Below are 14,691 nucleotides of genomic sequence, written 5' to 3'. Positions count from 1 at the left end.
AAAAGGGGACAATTCATGCATGCTACCACAAAACCTCCCACTGGTCCTGGTGGCCTGGAGTCACCTGGTATCTGGGTCTTAGGCAGTGTTCCCTGTGACTGGGATTCTCAGATGCTGTTGACTACAACCCCCATAAATCCCTGGCCAGAGGCCATTACTGCTGAGAATGCTGGGAGTTGTAGTGAACAACATCTGGGAATCCTTGTCACCGGGAACACATTCCATGCTGTCTTACCCCCCTGAACTGTCCTTCTGAGAGTCATGACAAATGGAGGCGTTCCTGATCTCCAGGGCCGGCTCTGGGGGATCTGGCGCCCCGATGCAACATTCTGTTGAGCGCCCCCCCCCCCATAGTAAAAAATAAAAATTCAAAATAATTACAATTCGTGTGTATTCAAAATTTAATACACAAAGATTTTACTTAATTATGTACATAACATTGTATATAATATAATTATGTACATAATATGTGTATAATAATTATAATTATATTACTCCTATACTTAAAGAGCTATTTGGCTACCAATATGCTTCTGGGCAAAATACAAGGTGCTGGTTATAACCTATAAAGCCCTACACAGCTTAGGCCCTGGGTATTTAAGAGAATGGAGCAGTCTTGGCTTGAGTGAGTGAGTGAGAATGGAGCAGTCTTGGCTTGAATGAGAGAGAGAGAGAGAGAGAGAGAGAGAGAGAGAATGGAGCAGTCTTGGCGAGAAAAAGAGAGAGAGTCAGTTCCCCATTGTTCTGGAGGTCCCCGTCCACATCCTGCCAGAGGCAGCTTCCCCCGCCCCCGACAGCGCTTTCTCTCCCCACCGGGCTCCCTCCCTCCCTGCCATTTTCGCCCGCCCTTCGCCAGGCTCCCTTATGAGGCCGCCGGCTGCTTCCTTCTCCTCCTCCCTCTTCCATCATCACTGCGTCTGGGGCCATTTTCTTCTCGCTGCCTCCTGCCAATTTGAGCCGCCACATGGCTGAGGGGATGGCTGTGGGGGTGCGTGTGTGTCCTTCTACCCCCCCCCCCCCCCGGTGGCAGAAGATATCAGAGCAATGTCGTGGCCTGCTGCTTGGCCCAGCATTGCTTCCCAACTGCGAGGCATGCCTGCGCAGTTAAGAGACTTAACTGCACAGGTGCGCCTCGCAGTTGGGAAGCGACGCCATGACTCATTGGCTCAATGCCCTCCTGCAGACTGCGCCCCGATGCGGTGCATCATCTGCTTACTGGTAAGAGCTGGCCCTGCTGATCTCGATCTCTCTCCTGCAGATGAGCTCTCGATCAAGCTGAAGCCCCTGGGGGAGAAGGAGCGAGGGGTCATCTTGGATCTGAAGCGACAGGAGTGCAAGAAGCGGAGCCTGCCTTTTGACGGCTGCATCAACGCCTGGGACATGCGCTATTACATGAACCAGGTGGAGGAGACGCAGTACTGCGTGGACCAGAACTTGCTGAAGGAGTATTTCCCCATGCAAGTGGTGACTGCTGGGCTCTTGGCCATCTACCAGGAGCTGCTGGGTCTCACCTTCCACTCGGAGGAGAATGCCCAGGTGTGGCATGAAGATGTCCGGCTCTACACAGTCAAGGACGTCGCCTCTGGAGAGACCATTGGCAAGTTCTATCTGGATCTATACCCACGGTGAGTCTGGGGGTGACCCACAGAGAGGCTGGGGAAATCGAGGTGGCAGGGAGGGAGGGAACAGAAGTCCCAGTGGGTGGCTGCCATTGGGTCTAGGCCTGAGCATCTAACCAGTCAAAAAAAGGCTCCGTCTGCTGACCAGTCAAATATATATATATATTTTTTCCAAGGCTTTAGGTTTTTATTTTTATTTTAGCTTATTTTTATTATTTTTTACATTGATATTCCATTCTTCCTCCAAGGAGCCCAGGGTGGTATACATGGTTATGTTTATCCTCACAACAACCCTTTAAGGTAGGCTAGACTACCTTAAGAGACTGGCTTAAAGTCACCCTGTGAGTTTTAGATACTAGTGATAAATTATGGATAATTTGAAGAATACAAAAACCTCACTCTGTATTCAAGCAACAAAAAAGCTGCTTTTAGTAATCAGCAGACCTGACACTTATACTGATTACAAAAACAAATGTGTTATGGTGAAACAGTGAAATGGGCTTTTAAAAAACCACAATGAAGGACAAAATGTTTTAAGAATGCTAGGTTTTGATCAGAGTGAATTATTCAATAAACTTTTTTTTTAAAAAACCCTTTTGCTTGGATTATGAGGGGTGGCTTATAGTTAACTTAAGTGTGTGTTTGTGTGTATGTATATATTTATTTGTGTAAAACAATGGAATAAAACATACAATTAAAAGCACATTATATTTGGAACATGATTTTTTTGTTAAAATTCTCATATTTTTGACATATATCAATAATATGAATTTTTTTGTTGTTAAAACCCATTGCTTGTCCATTATTGGAATGAGAAAGTGCAACATTGAGTACCCTCATATGAACTGTTCTTGATGCTATGATTTGTGAATTGGATGTTTTTGATACTTCAATTAAAATGTGGTAAAATAAGGTAAAAGTGCATTAAAAACAAAAAGTGACAATAAAAAACAAAAGCATTTTAAAAATGAAAGCCTGGGTGAACAAGAAGGTTTTCACCTGGGCTCTAAAAGAATGTCGTGATGGTGCCGGGCAAGCCATCACTCACCACCATGAGTTAGAACAGGCAGGCCATTGTGCGTGGGGATGATGGGAATTGTAGTCCAACAGACAGCATCTGGGGACCCGAGACTGAGAACCTCTGCTCACAGTTTCCCCCACCAGGGCTCATAACTGCTTGAAGGGGTCTGTGTGGAGTGGGGCCACAGGTAAAGTTACCACCGGTACGTCTGGTGGCGACTCGGAACCGGGCCTTTTCTGAAGCTGCTCCTGGCCTATGGAATGCACTCCTGGCAGATATCCGCAGTTTAGGCTCGCTGTCGGCCTTTAAGAGAGCCCTAAAAACCAATTTGTTTGGCCTGGCCTTCCAAGGCTTGTCAAATGTTGATGCTTTTTAAAAAGTATTTTAATTGGTTTTAAATGATTTTAATTGTTTTTATATTGGTTTTAGCATTGGGTTTCAATTGTGGGTTTTATGTCTCTTTAAAAAGTTGTACACCGGCCAGAGCCTCTGGATGGGGCGGTTTAATAAATAAAGTAATAAAGTAATAAATAAAATAAAATAAAGGGTTGAACACCCTGCACTGCTGCAGCCTCTGATTCCAAAGCAAACCCCTACAGCTGGTTTTTAAAAAACAGAACTGAGGCTTGGAGTTCCAACTATGGAGCAACCATGTTGCATCTGGTTTTGCCCCAATTAACATTCAGGAGCTGCTGGAGGTTTCTGATGGTTTCTCCTTCCCCCCCCCCCCACAGGGAGGGCAAGTACGGCCACGCGGCTTGCTTTGGACTGCAGCCGGGGTGCCTGCTGGCCGACGGGAGCCGCCAGATCTCCGTGGCGGCCATGGTGGCCAACTTCACCAAGCCGACGCCAGACGCCCCTTCCCTGCTGCAGCACGACGAGGTGGAGACCTATTTCCATGAGTTCGGCCACGTCATGCACCAGCTATGTTCCCAGGTGAGGGGCCGGGTGGAGGGCTAGGGGGGCAACCGGTCCCAGCTGGCAAGGTACAGGGCAGACTTCAGGAGCCTGTGTTGGCTAGGAAATCTCCCACCGTTCCTCATCAGAGCTTGAGTTCCAGAGGCTGACACAGCACGGGAAGTCTGGATGGTTGGAGAGGTTTTGCCACCTGCGCTTCTCTTTCTGGGAAAGACCCCTGCCTGAGACCCTGGCTGCTGCTAGTCAGTGCAGGTAATCCTGAGCTTAGAGGAACCAAGGCTCTGACTTGGTAGAGGCCATCTTCCTATGTCCGTAGGTGCTGCCGAATTCTTGTGCATGGCTGAGCTCAGGAGCTGGCCAGAGGGTCCCAGGGGTGAAATGAAACAGAGGTTCAAATGCATGGATGAGGGTGGGTTGCATGCAGTGGCAAAGGGGGACCCCAGTTCCAATCTCAGCTGGACTGTAAACTTTCTTGGTACCTAGGAACAGAGGAAGCTGCCATATACTGAGTCAGACCATTGGTCTGTCTAGCTCAGTATTGTCTTCACAGACTGGCAGCGTCTTCTCCAAGCTTGCAGGCAGGAATCTCTCTCAGCCCTATCTTGGAGAAGCCAGGGAGGGAACTGGGAACTTTCTGCTCTTCCCAGAGTGGCTCCATCCCCTAAGGGGAATATCTCACAGTGCTCATACTTCTAGTCTCTCTTTCATATGCAACCAGGGCAGATCCTGCTTAGCTAAGGGGACAAGTCATGCTTGCTACCACCAGACCAGCTCTCCTCTCCTTGCCTACCTGCCATGTAAAATTTGCAGTGTAAAATTTGCTGCCCCGAAGTGTGGGTGTGGCCACTGGCTTAGATGGCTTTCATGGGGGGGGCAATTTTGTGGATCAGGAGGAGGAGGGGGTCTGTCATAACGGGGAGGAGAGCCAGTCTTGTGGTAGCCAGCATGAATTGCCCCCTTTGCTAAGCAGGGTCTGCCCTGGTTTGCATTTGGATGGGTGACTGCCCTGAAGGATACTCCCATTAGAGGTTAGGGTCACAGCTCCGTGGCAGAGCATCTGCTTTGCATGCAGGAGGTTCTGGGTTCAGTCCGTGGTGGCATCACCAGGTAGGGCTGGGTGGGAGTCCTGCCTCAAACTGAAGGGAAACCGCTGCCACCAGTCCGTGTGGACAATACTGAGCTAGATGGACCAGTAGTCTGACTCCATAAGGCAGCTTCCTCGGTTCCTTTGGCTAAACAGATCCTCTGCACTCAGAGGCAGTTTGCCTGTAAAGGCCCATGACAGCCCACAGAGACGGCTCTTGCTTTCACACCCTGCTTGTGGGTTTGTGTAGTCCCCATCGAAAATGATTCACATGCCCACCTTTCAGGCTGGCATGCCACATTCTGGGTGGAGAGGAAGGAAGGAGCCTTGCTGGGCCCAAGCCTTGTGCTAGCCCTGACTCTTTCTGGGAGGCCTCTTGCGTCGGAACAGGCAGCCTAGCCTGGGTGTGTGTGTGTGTGTGTGTGTGTGTGTGTGTGTGTGTGTGTGTGTCTGCCCTGTGGGAGCACAGCAGCTCTTGTGGTAGCCTGCAAGAATTTGCCCCTTGCTAAGCAGGGTCTGGCCTGGTTTGCATTTGGATGGGGACCGCTATTTATTGATTTATTTAGTCTGTCTATCTATCTATCTATCTATCTATCTATCTATCTATCTATCTATCTATCTATCTATTTGACAATGGAGACCATTTCCCCAGCATACTGGTAGAGCCTCTGCTGGCATACAGAAGGCCCCAGGTTCATTCCTGGCAGCCTCTCCAGGGAGGGCTGGGAGAGACCCCTGTCTGAGACCTTGGAGAAGCCGCTGCCAGTCTGTGTAGACAATACACAGCTCGATGGGCCAGGGGCCTGCCTGGGTATCGGGCGGCTTCCTCTCCCTCCCCCCCGACTGCCTCCTGAGGTGCTTGCTGCCCCTCCTCTCCCCTGATCTGCCCAGCCGGCCGGCTCCAGCCTCTTCTCTCTTGCCCCTGCAGGCCGACTTCGCCATGTTCAGCGGGACCCACGTGGAGAGGGACTTTGTGGAGGCGCCGTCCCAGATGCTGGAGAACTGGGTGTGGGAGAAGGAGCCCCTGCTGCGCATGTCCCGGCACTTCAAGACGGGCAGCCCCATCCCAGACGAACTCCTAGGGAAGCTCATCAAATCTCGCCAGGCCAACACCGGTAGGGGGCACCTCTGGGCCTGCGCTGTGGCCCCTGTGCACCCGGGGCCTCTGCCGGCTGGTTCAGTCCCAGGGTTCCCTGTAACAGGGACTCCCAGATCTTGTGGACTACAATTCCAGTCATCCATAGCTTCAGTGGCCTTTGTCTGAGGATGATGGGAGTTGTAGTCAACAACATCCGGGAATCCCCGCTACAGGGAACACGGCTCAGGCCCTTTGCGGGCAGGCGGAGCTCAGAGCTCTGTGCACCGCCCACAGCCGTTTGGAGGGGGCATTATTTATTTATTTATTTATTTATTTAACATATTTTTATACCGCCCAAAACTTACCGTCTCTGGCCGGTTTACAACAACAATATCAATGTGATGAATAAATAAATAATCAATGCTAGCGCCTCCTGCGTTCCATGCAGAAAGTCCCCAGTTAAGCCTCTTCCAGCGTCTGCAGGCAGGGCTGGGAAAGGCACTCGCTCTGACTCCCTCGAGAGCTGCTGCCAGTTCGTGCAGACAGTACTGAGCTCGATGGGCCGAGGGCCTGACTCCGGGAGAAGGCAGCTTCGTAAGCCGAGGAGTCTGCTGGGCATGAGCTGGCTCCCGTGTCAGGCCCTGGCAGTACCTCCAGGTAGGGCCCGGGAAAGAAACTTCTGCCTGGAAACCCAGTCAGTGGTTTCAGAACCACTGGAAGTGGTTCAGAAGTCAGAAACTTCTGCCTGCTGCCAGTCAGTGCAGACCCTGGAGATCGGTTGGCCGTCAGAGGAGACGTGGCTCAACTAGATGGGCCAGTGGTCTGATTTTGCAGAAGGCAACGATGTGTGTTCAGATGCACCTATGAGAAAGAGAGAGTTTATTTGCCAAGGAGCATGAGACAATCGCTAGGATGTGTGTCAGCTAATATCGGCTAACTTGGAGTGGGGGTGGTGGATGGTAGGGATGGGCATGGATCCGTTTCGGAGGCCCTTTTACAGACCTCTGAATCGGTTTGAAAGTCCGGTGATTTGGCTGGCTTGAAGGCAGGGTGAGGGGATAGTTTTAAGGACTGGGGAGGATGCGCTTCTCAAGGAGCTACACTGCTGCCCCGTGGGACTGTTTTAAAGCACAGTGCCATTAGGGGAAACATGGCAGGAGGCGGGGTAAGAGCCCCCTCCCCAGTCTTTAAAGCTACCCCCGCCCCCCGCAACTTCGAACTGGCAGTCTCCGGTTCCATGGACATCCCTAGTGGGTGGTGGGAAGCAGCTCCCTCTTCTAACCCTGGAGGAGAGCTGGTCTTGTGGCAGGAGTGAGCATGAATGGTGCCTTTTGCTAAGCAGGGCATACCCTGGTTTGCATTCAGATGGGTGACTCCATATGAGCACTGTCAGATACTGCCCTGAGGGGATGGGGCCGTAGCACCGTAGAAGAGCCTCTACTTGGCATACAGAAGATCCCAGGTTCACTCCCCAGTAGGGGTGTGCACCGGACCGCGGACCTGCGGCTCGGCACTGGGGTGGGGGGTTCCATTAAGGGCGGGGGGGGCTTTACTCACCCCTCCCGCGCTTTGCTGCTCTGGCGCCATAATTATTTTTAAAAATGCGCTGCAGAATTGCTCGCCGCTCCGGGGCTCCTTCTTGACTTCAAAATCGGGCGGCAGGATACTTCCCTGCCGCCCCCGAAGCCCCCTCAAGCCATTTGAGCTCTTGAAATCTCGCCCGGACCGAGTGCTAAAGCGCTCGGGCGGGCGGCGGGGAGATGTCCGTCCGTCCGTCCGCCCGCCCCCTTCCCTGCCTTCTGCGAAGTGCAGGGAGCCTTCTGCGCGTGCGCGCGCAGAAGGCTCCCTGCACTTCGCAGAAGGCAGGGAAGGGGGCGGGCGGACGGACGGACATCTCCCCGCCGCCCGCCCGAGCGCTTTAGCACTCGGTCCGGGCGAGATTTCAAGAGCTCAAATGGCTTGAGGGGGCTTCGGGGGCGGCAGGGAAGTATCCTGCCGCCCGATTTTGAAGTCAAGAAGGAGCCCCGGAGCGGCGAGCAATTCTGCGGCGCATTTTTAAAAATAATTATGGCGCCAGAGCAGCAAAGCGCGGGAGGGGTGAGTAAAGCCCCCCCCGCCCTTAATGGAACCCCCCCCCAACCCTCCCGAACCAAAACCACCCCTTGTCCGGATCGGTTCGGAGGCCAGTGGAATGGCCTCCGAACCGATCCGTGCACACTACTACTCCCCAGTGGCATCTCCACTGGCTGGGAGAGACTGCTGCCTGAAAAACTGCTGCCAGTCAGCTAGCTGGACCTATGGTCTAACTTGGTGTGGGGTTTGGGGGTGGTATAGTACTCTGTGTCTTTGAGGGAAATCAGCTTTTTAGAAATGTCTTAGGCTCTATTATTATTATTATTTATTATTATTATTTTTACATTTATATCCCGTTCTTCCTCCAAGGAGCCCAGAGCGGTGTACTACATACTTGAGTTTCTCCTCACAACAACCCTGTGAAGTAGGTTAGGCTGAGAGAGATGTGACTGGCCCAGAGTCACCCAGCTAGTCTCATGGCTGAATGGGGATTTGAACTCGGGTCTCCCCGGTCCTAGTCCAGCACTCTAACCACTACACCATGCTGCCTCTCTTGAAGTTTCCCTCACGCAGTCACCAGGAAAAATCATTTATAAAGCCTCCATAAGACGTTCTGCTGCTTTCAGTCTCTCACTGTGTTGGTTAACTTAGCTTTGCACAGCATGAGTAGAGAATTCACACAAACCAATAGTTCAAAACAAACAAGAATCATCTTTATATATATTTCTCTTAGGCGTACCTGTCGCTAATCCCCTGTGTGGCAGCTCTCGCGAGAGTTCGCATGCAAGCTGCCACATAGCGACGGGGAAGGCAGGGAGAGGAAACTGCAGCAGGTGGGCGGCAGAGAGGGCGGTGCAGCCTCTTTCTCCGGCCGGCCCGCCAGCCCAAAGGAAGGATGGACTGGCTGCTGGGCAGAAGGTGGCGGTGGAGTGAGCGGCACACTCTCTCTCCAGCCTGCCTGCCGGCCCAAAGGAAGGATGTCCCGGCTGGTGGGCGAAACCAGCGATGGGTGGGCGGTGGAGAGGGTGACACACTCTCTCTCTAGCCCGCCTGCTGGCCAAAAGGCAGGAGCACCGGGGTCAGGAGCACCAGTGGGGGTGGGTGGGGGAGAAAACAGGGGAGGGGGGTGGCGACGGAGAGGGCAGCGCAGCTTCCCTCCTTGGCCTGCCAGCCGGCCAAAAAGGATGGCCCTTCGGCAGCAGTGCTGGGGGTGGGTGGGTGGGACGCAGCGGCGGCAGCACCAGCAGAGTGGGGGGAATGGCGGAGAACTAGAGGCACATATGCTCTGTGCCCGGCCCAGCTAGTAATTTTTTTTTTCCTATTTCTGAGGGGTTTTTTTTAATCTCTGCAAGGCTCTACTGTTGGTGTTACAAGGTTACACCTTACTTTGTTGCAAGGTACTCCTTAAGCTTCAATTGAAAGCCCAAACCAGTCACTTTCACAGAAACCTATCATTTGAGTTACAGAACATCTCCCCTTTGAGACTGTCCCTAACCAGACCCAAACCCCCAATTAACTCTCCACTGACCTTTTTACGCCCAACTCCCAGCAGTGGATTTTTCTGACTGACAGCTCAGCCAGTTTCCAAACACATCTGCATAAAGGTACAAAGCATTCGCCTCTCCAGGGCCCTTTCATCACACTTGGTATAAGGCAGCTTCCTAGGTCCCAGAGAAGTACATCCACTGTGGTTCTCCCCCGTGGACTGTGGCCAATCAGCCCCTCTGCTGTAACCACTCAGCCTTCTTCCTTACTCCTTTCCTTCCGTGCAGGGCTCTTCAACTTGCGGCAGATTGTCTTGGCCAAAGTCGACCAGGCCTTGCACACGCAGACAAAAGCTGACCCTGTGGAGGAATACGCCCGGCTGTGTGACAAGGTCTTGGGTGTTCCAGCAACACCAGGTGAAAGGGAGCTTGAGCGCTGATAATAATTATTTTATTTATGTATATGTATGTAAACTGCTTTGGAAACTTTTGTTGAAATGTGGTATATAAGTATTATTCGTATTGAGGTGGGGGAGGAGGCAAAGTACTGGGGGCTGGCAGATTGTCTCTTAGCCCCTCGAGTAAGCCTCCTCTCCTGTTATCTGCTGAAAGGTACCAACATGCCGGCCACGTTTGGCCACCTGGCTGGAGGCTACGATGCCCAGTACTACGGTTACCTTTGGAGTGAGGTCTACTCCATGGACATGTTTTGCACGCGCTTCAAGCAGGAAGGGGTCATGAACTGTAAGGTACGGAAGGTGAATGTGTGTCTGTCCTCAACCCAGGAGACAAAAGCATCTATATATATATTTCTCTAAGGTGTACCTGTCGCTAATCCCACGCATGGCAGCTCTTGTGAGAGTTCGCAAGCCAGCTGCCAGCAGGGGGAGAGGAAAGTGCTGGTGCCGGCAGACAGGCTTGCCGGCTAGGGGGGAAAGAAAACGGCAGCAGGGTGTGGGGAGGGGGAGAAAACAGTGGGGGTGGTTGGTTGGGGGCGGGGGAAGAAAACGCTGGCTGCACTGGGCGGACAGGTGGGGAATGAAAAGCATGGTGACGGGGTGTGTGTGCTGAGAATAGAGGGAGGAGTGGGGAGAACTAGAGGCACAGATGCTCTGTGCCTGGCCCAGCTAGTTCCTATTATGATTTCAATAACCAGGTGCTCTAAAAAGGCCATTTTGGTAGTGCAGCCCCCAGTTTGGCTTCTGGACCCAGGTTCACACAAACCGTGACTTGTGGGGCCAGTGCATAGTGTTGTGAGTGCACAAATTCGCAGGATCCTGTATGGCTAATAAAGGAGTGTTTATTAGTTTTCACTATTGTTTCCGCTGAAATATTATGCAGATTACCTGAACTTATCCGAGGCAGGCCTCTGTATCCAGTCACCCGCCTTGCCTCTAACTAGTTGCCTAGCAACATCCCTTAAACCCCTCCTAGCACTGGAACAACCACTAGGCAGGCTGAGGCAACACGAGGGCCGTTCACGCAAGCAGAAGCCGCCTACCCTAATTAGGGAGCTGGGCCCGCTCCTGATTTTCAGCTGTGTGTTAGACAGAAACCGGGTTGGAGGCGGAGAGCTTGGTCATCAGTCAGGCCCCCGCTGGGTAGGGTGATTTTCTTGCCTTTAGGAGCTGGAGACAGGATCTAGGTAGGGGGTGTGTGTCTTACTCATCTGGGGCTTGACAGATGATCAAGCTCCCCACCTCTGACCTTGCTTTATCTTACACACGATGGAAAGATGGAAAACTGGGAGCATGCCCAGCTTCTGAATTAGGGTAGGAGGCTCCTAACCCAACCTTCATGTCGATGGTGTGAATTGCCCCATTGTCTTTAACACTTTCCACAATAGACAACGTGCCTCCCCCTAGACCAGGCCTGCTCAACTCTGGCCCTCCTGCAGATGTTGGCCTACAACTCGCATAACCCCTGGCTGTTGGCCACGGTGGCTGGGGATTATGGGAGTTGTAGTCCAAAAACAGCTGGCGGGCGGGCGGCAGCAAAGTTGAGCAGGCCTGCCCTAGACTGAATAATCAACCATCCATTTTGGAGAGCTTCGTTTCCACTTGCGTCCTGGGGATGCGTTCACCCCAACATAGGCTCAAGGAAGTGTTTTGCTGGGTGCTCCCTCTGGACTGCCGTCTTCTGTACTGGTGGTGCTTGAGTTAGCTGGGGCAGGCTGGCATTGCTCAGGAAAGTCGGCCTCTGTTTGGGGTGGAGCAGGCTCACCAGCTGTTTCAGATGAAAAGGGATTAACAGGAGACCGATCATGTCTCCAGACCTGCCCCTCTGCGATCTGAACAGTATCAGAAACAGGTCCCATAACATCAAGATCTTTGATGTTAGAAATTGGGAGGATCATCTTAAATTCAGAGTCCCCTTCCTTTTGTGTCAGTACGGGTACAACCTGCATTTCACCTGTATTTTTTAAGGAGGTCATCTTAAATTCAGGTAAATACGGTAATTCTGTTCGGGTAAATACGGTAATTCCGGGTCAAGACAGATTCCTGTGGATGGAAAGAGCATAGATTGGAGGTGGTTGAAGTCTGAGCTGCACATCTGCCTTGTTCTTTGCAGGTGGGGATGGACTACCGGAACTGCATCCTCCGCCCGGGGGGCTCGGTGGACGCCTCCGACATGCTGCGCAAGTTCCTTGGCAGGGACCCCAAGCAGGACGCGTTCCTGGCTAGCAAGGGGCTCAGCGTGGAGCCCAGCGATCTGCCCTCGGCTTGCTGAGTGGTTGCCACTCCTTCCCTGGTCCGAGTCCAACCTCCTCTGTTGAATTTTTGTGTACTCAGAGGTATCTGCTCCTGTGCTCCTGGTCTTGCTTCATTGGCAGTGAGCAGATCCCTTTGTAGATTTAACTTAGTTCCCCGCATTGAAACTGGGGATCTGTCTTGCTCCAGCGGAAGGAGAAAGGTTTGTGGGGGGTGGAAGAAACCGTGCCCCCTACACACACATACACACACACACACACACACACACATACATCCTGAGAGTCCAAATTTGGTACCAGAAATGTCTTTCTACATGCAGAGAAGGAAAAGTCTTTAGAAAGCAATAGTCAGAGGTGATGGTTTGAATCAAAAGCTACCCAGTTCCTTACCAAGGGAGACATGTTTGAGGTTTGATTTTCACCTCTATAAAGGGAAGAGACAGTGGCGAGGAGCCATAAATTGCATTTTTAATTTCATAATCTGGCTTATCCGTATTTGCCCTGTGAGCATCTGGCCCACCCTCGTTTGGATCCCCAAGTTGGGCCCAGCCCTATCAGTTCTTCGGGTGTTCACTCTCTCAGTCGCTGTGAGATCTCATAAAACCTGCCCACAGCTTCAAGGTGGCGGCAGTGTGGCCAAGGGAGTTGGCACAGCTCCGCAGCCAGCCATTCTGTCTTCCCTGCCGCCGCTGCTTGATTTTGCAGTGGTGCTACTTGGGGCCCACCTCTCCATGCTGCTGACAGTAAACAACCTTCCGCATCTCACCAGGTGCCCTTCAGGTACCTTCCAACCTGCCCTTGGCATCAGCGGACTTTTTATTTATTTATTAGATCCAGCAAGGTACTCTTCATTTGTGCAATGTGTAATTTTATTCTGTTGATTTGGCAGCGTTTTGACACTTTCTGGTGCCCCCGGCACACCTTTGCAGTCCAGCATGGATCAACTGCAAGGAGCCTGGAGGGGAAAGCAGAGTTGAAAAGGCCAGATTATCACTTTCCTGGTTGCACTGAAGTCTGGAAACCGGCAAGCAGGGGGCTGCTTCCCGTGATCAAAAGCTGGGTGGCTTCCCACGGCCATCCAGCCAGGATTCCAGACCCCTGCAAGCTCCAGAGAGCCGGTTGTCTGTTGGCAAACATCAAGGAGGGAAGAGGGGGAAGTGACCGTGTGCTGTCTGCAATCTGGGTAGGGTGGCATGGGACATGCTTTTCCTCCACCTAAGATAAACAGTGTTGGGCAAATGATCTTGGTGGGCTACTGCTGTTCTACCCCTGATCACTTTCCCATCCTCCTACCTCTCCATTGCTGTCACACAACAGGTTTTGGGGAGCATGCGCAGGGCTTGGAGCCTGGCTGGATGCTGTTCCTCTCGACCTGTTGATTGTGGGGATCGGCCACCACCTCTGGAGTCCTGTTGGGTAAACCAGCCTCTCTGGTTCTGCTGATGAATCGTGTGGCCTGGTGTGTGTGACCTTGCAACTTCTGGCACAAGCCATTTCCGGTGCTGTTGCAGCCACATGCATCTACAGGCTCCGGGCAATCAGCTTGCCATCTCTTTGTCATAGGAATGTCTCCTCTTGGCTGGTCACAGTTGCAGTTGGGTTGTCCAGATATGATCTTCCCGTCTTTGACTATTCTCAGTTTGGGGCTGTCATCTGTTTCTGGACCTTCTTGTACAGAGCCAGTGGAGATGAATTTAGGAGGGGCACATCTCATCTCCTGGGGCCCCCGACAGTCCTGTCTAAGCCAGAGGCTCTCAAACATCAGTTAGGTTGCAGGCTTGCAATAGGGTGTTGGAGCTGTGGCTGAAAACGCTAAGCGTATGTCTTTTCTGGACATTTGACTACTGAAGATTCACAGGCAGCTCCTCTGCCACAACATTTCCTCCGTTGCCTATTCATGTGTTGTGGATTGAAAGTTTGGAGTGTACCTTCTGTTTGTTTTTCAACGGATGCACATGCAGCCCCTTTCTTATTCCAACGGCTGGGTTTTAGATTTGATTGTCAACACCCACCAATAAAGTTTTGAAAATTTAATCTGGGAAATGGATGTTGCTTTCTCACCTGGGTTGGGGAGGACGTGCGAGGCTGGGGATTTTTTTATTTTTTATTTTTTTAAGGGGAACCAGGGTAGTGTAGTGGTGAGAGTATCGGACTACGGCCGGGGAGACCCGAGTTCAAGACCCAATTTAAACCATGAAACTCACTGGGTGACTCTAGGCCAGTCACCTATCTCTCGGCCTAGCCTACCTCATAGGGCTGTTGTGAGATAAACATAATCCATTTCCACTGCTCTGGGCTCCTTGGAGGAAGAGCAGGATATAACTGTAACAAGTAAGTATATGAATAAATAGACATTGCAGGCCTTGAGCTGTTGGGATGGGCCTGTTGTCACCTTGGTCCAGGAATGGCCAACCTGAGGCTCTCCAGCTGATGTGGGACTACAACCCCCATCATGCCTCGCCACAATTGCACCTCCCTCCCTCCCTCCCTTCCTTCCAAATCTCTCCCTCTTCTACTAGGAAGAGAAGAGGAAAAGCAGCATGGCAGCATCATTTCACCATCCTTTCCTTGCAGGCCGTCCATGGGGCTCTACCCCTGAGAACTGGGCCACGACTCACCCCCTGAAGTGGCCCTGCCTCCTGGTAGGACCAGCCATGCCCAGCTCCAGCTGGCTCCCAGCCAGTGTGGTCCTCCAGATGTTGCT

The 14,691-nt window shown here is 52.1% G+C and overlaps 1 protein-coding gene across 2 annotated transcripts in view; it reads left to right on the top strand.

The window, feature by feature from the left end:
• The window catches only part of THOP1 (thimet oligopeptidase 1), a 31,951-nt gene extending 17,930 nt beyond the window's left edge, over positions 1-14,021 (top strand). For both annotated transcript variants that reach the window (XM_053294869.1, XM_053294868.1), the window contains exons 8-13: positions 1,259-1,625; positions 3,375-3,576; positions 5,571-5,757; positions 9,566-9,694; positions 9,890-10,026; positions 11,849-14,021. In XM_053294869.1, the coding sequence (XP_053150844.1) occupies positions 1,259-1,625; positions 3,375-3,576; positions 5,571-5,757; positions 9,566-9,694; positions 9,890-10,026; positions 11,849-12,007 (1,181 nt within the window). In that variant the 3' untranslated portion in view covers positions 12,008-14,021. The remainder of the gene's footprint in view (positions 1-1,258; positions 1,626-3,374; positions 3,577-5,570; positions 5,758-9,565; positions 9,695-9,889; positions 10,027-11,848) is intronic.
• Positions 14,022-14,691: the final 670 nt, after the last annotated feature.

Source organism: Hemicordylus capensis, chromosome 2, assembly GCF_027244095.1.
Source record: "Hemicordylus capensis ecotype Gifberg chromosome 2, rHemCap1.1.pri, whole genome shotgun sequence".
NCBI lineage: Eukaryota > Metazoa > Chordata > Lepidosauria > Squamata > Cordylidae > Hemicordylus > Hemicordylus capensis.
The sequence above is the reverse complement of the archived record's forward strand: the minus strand, read 5'-3'. Positions and strand labels throughout refer to the sequence as shown.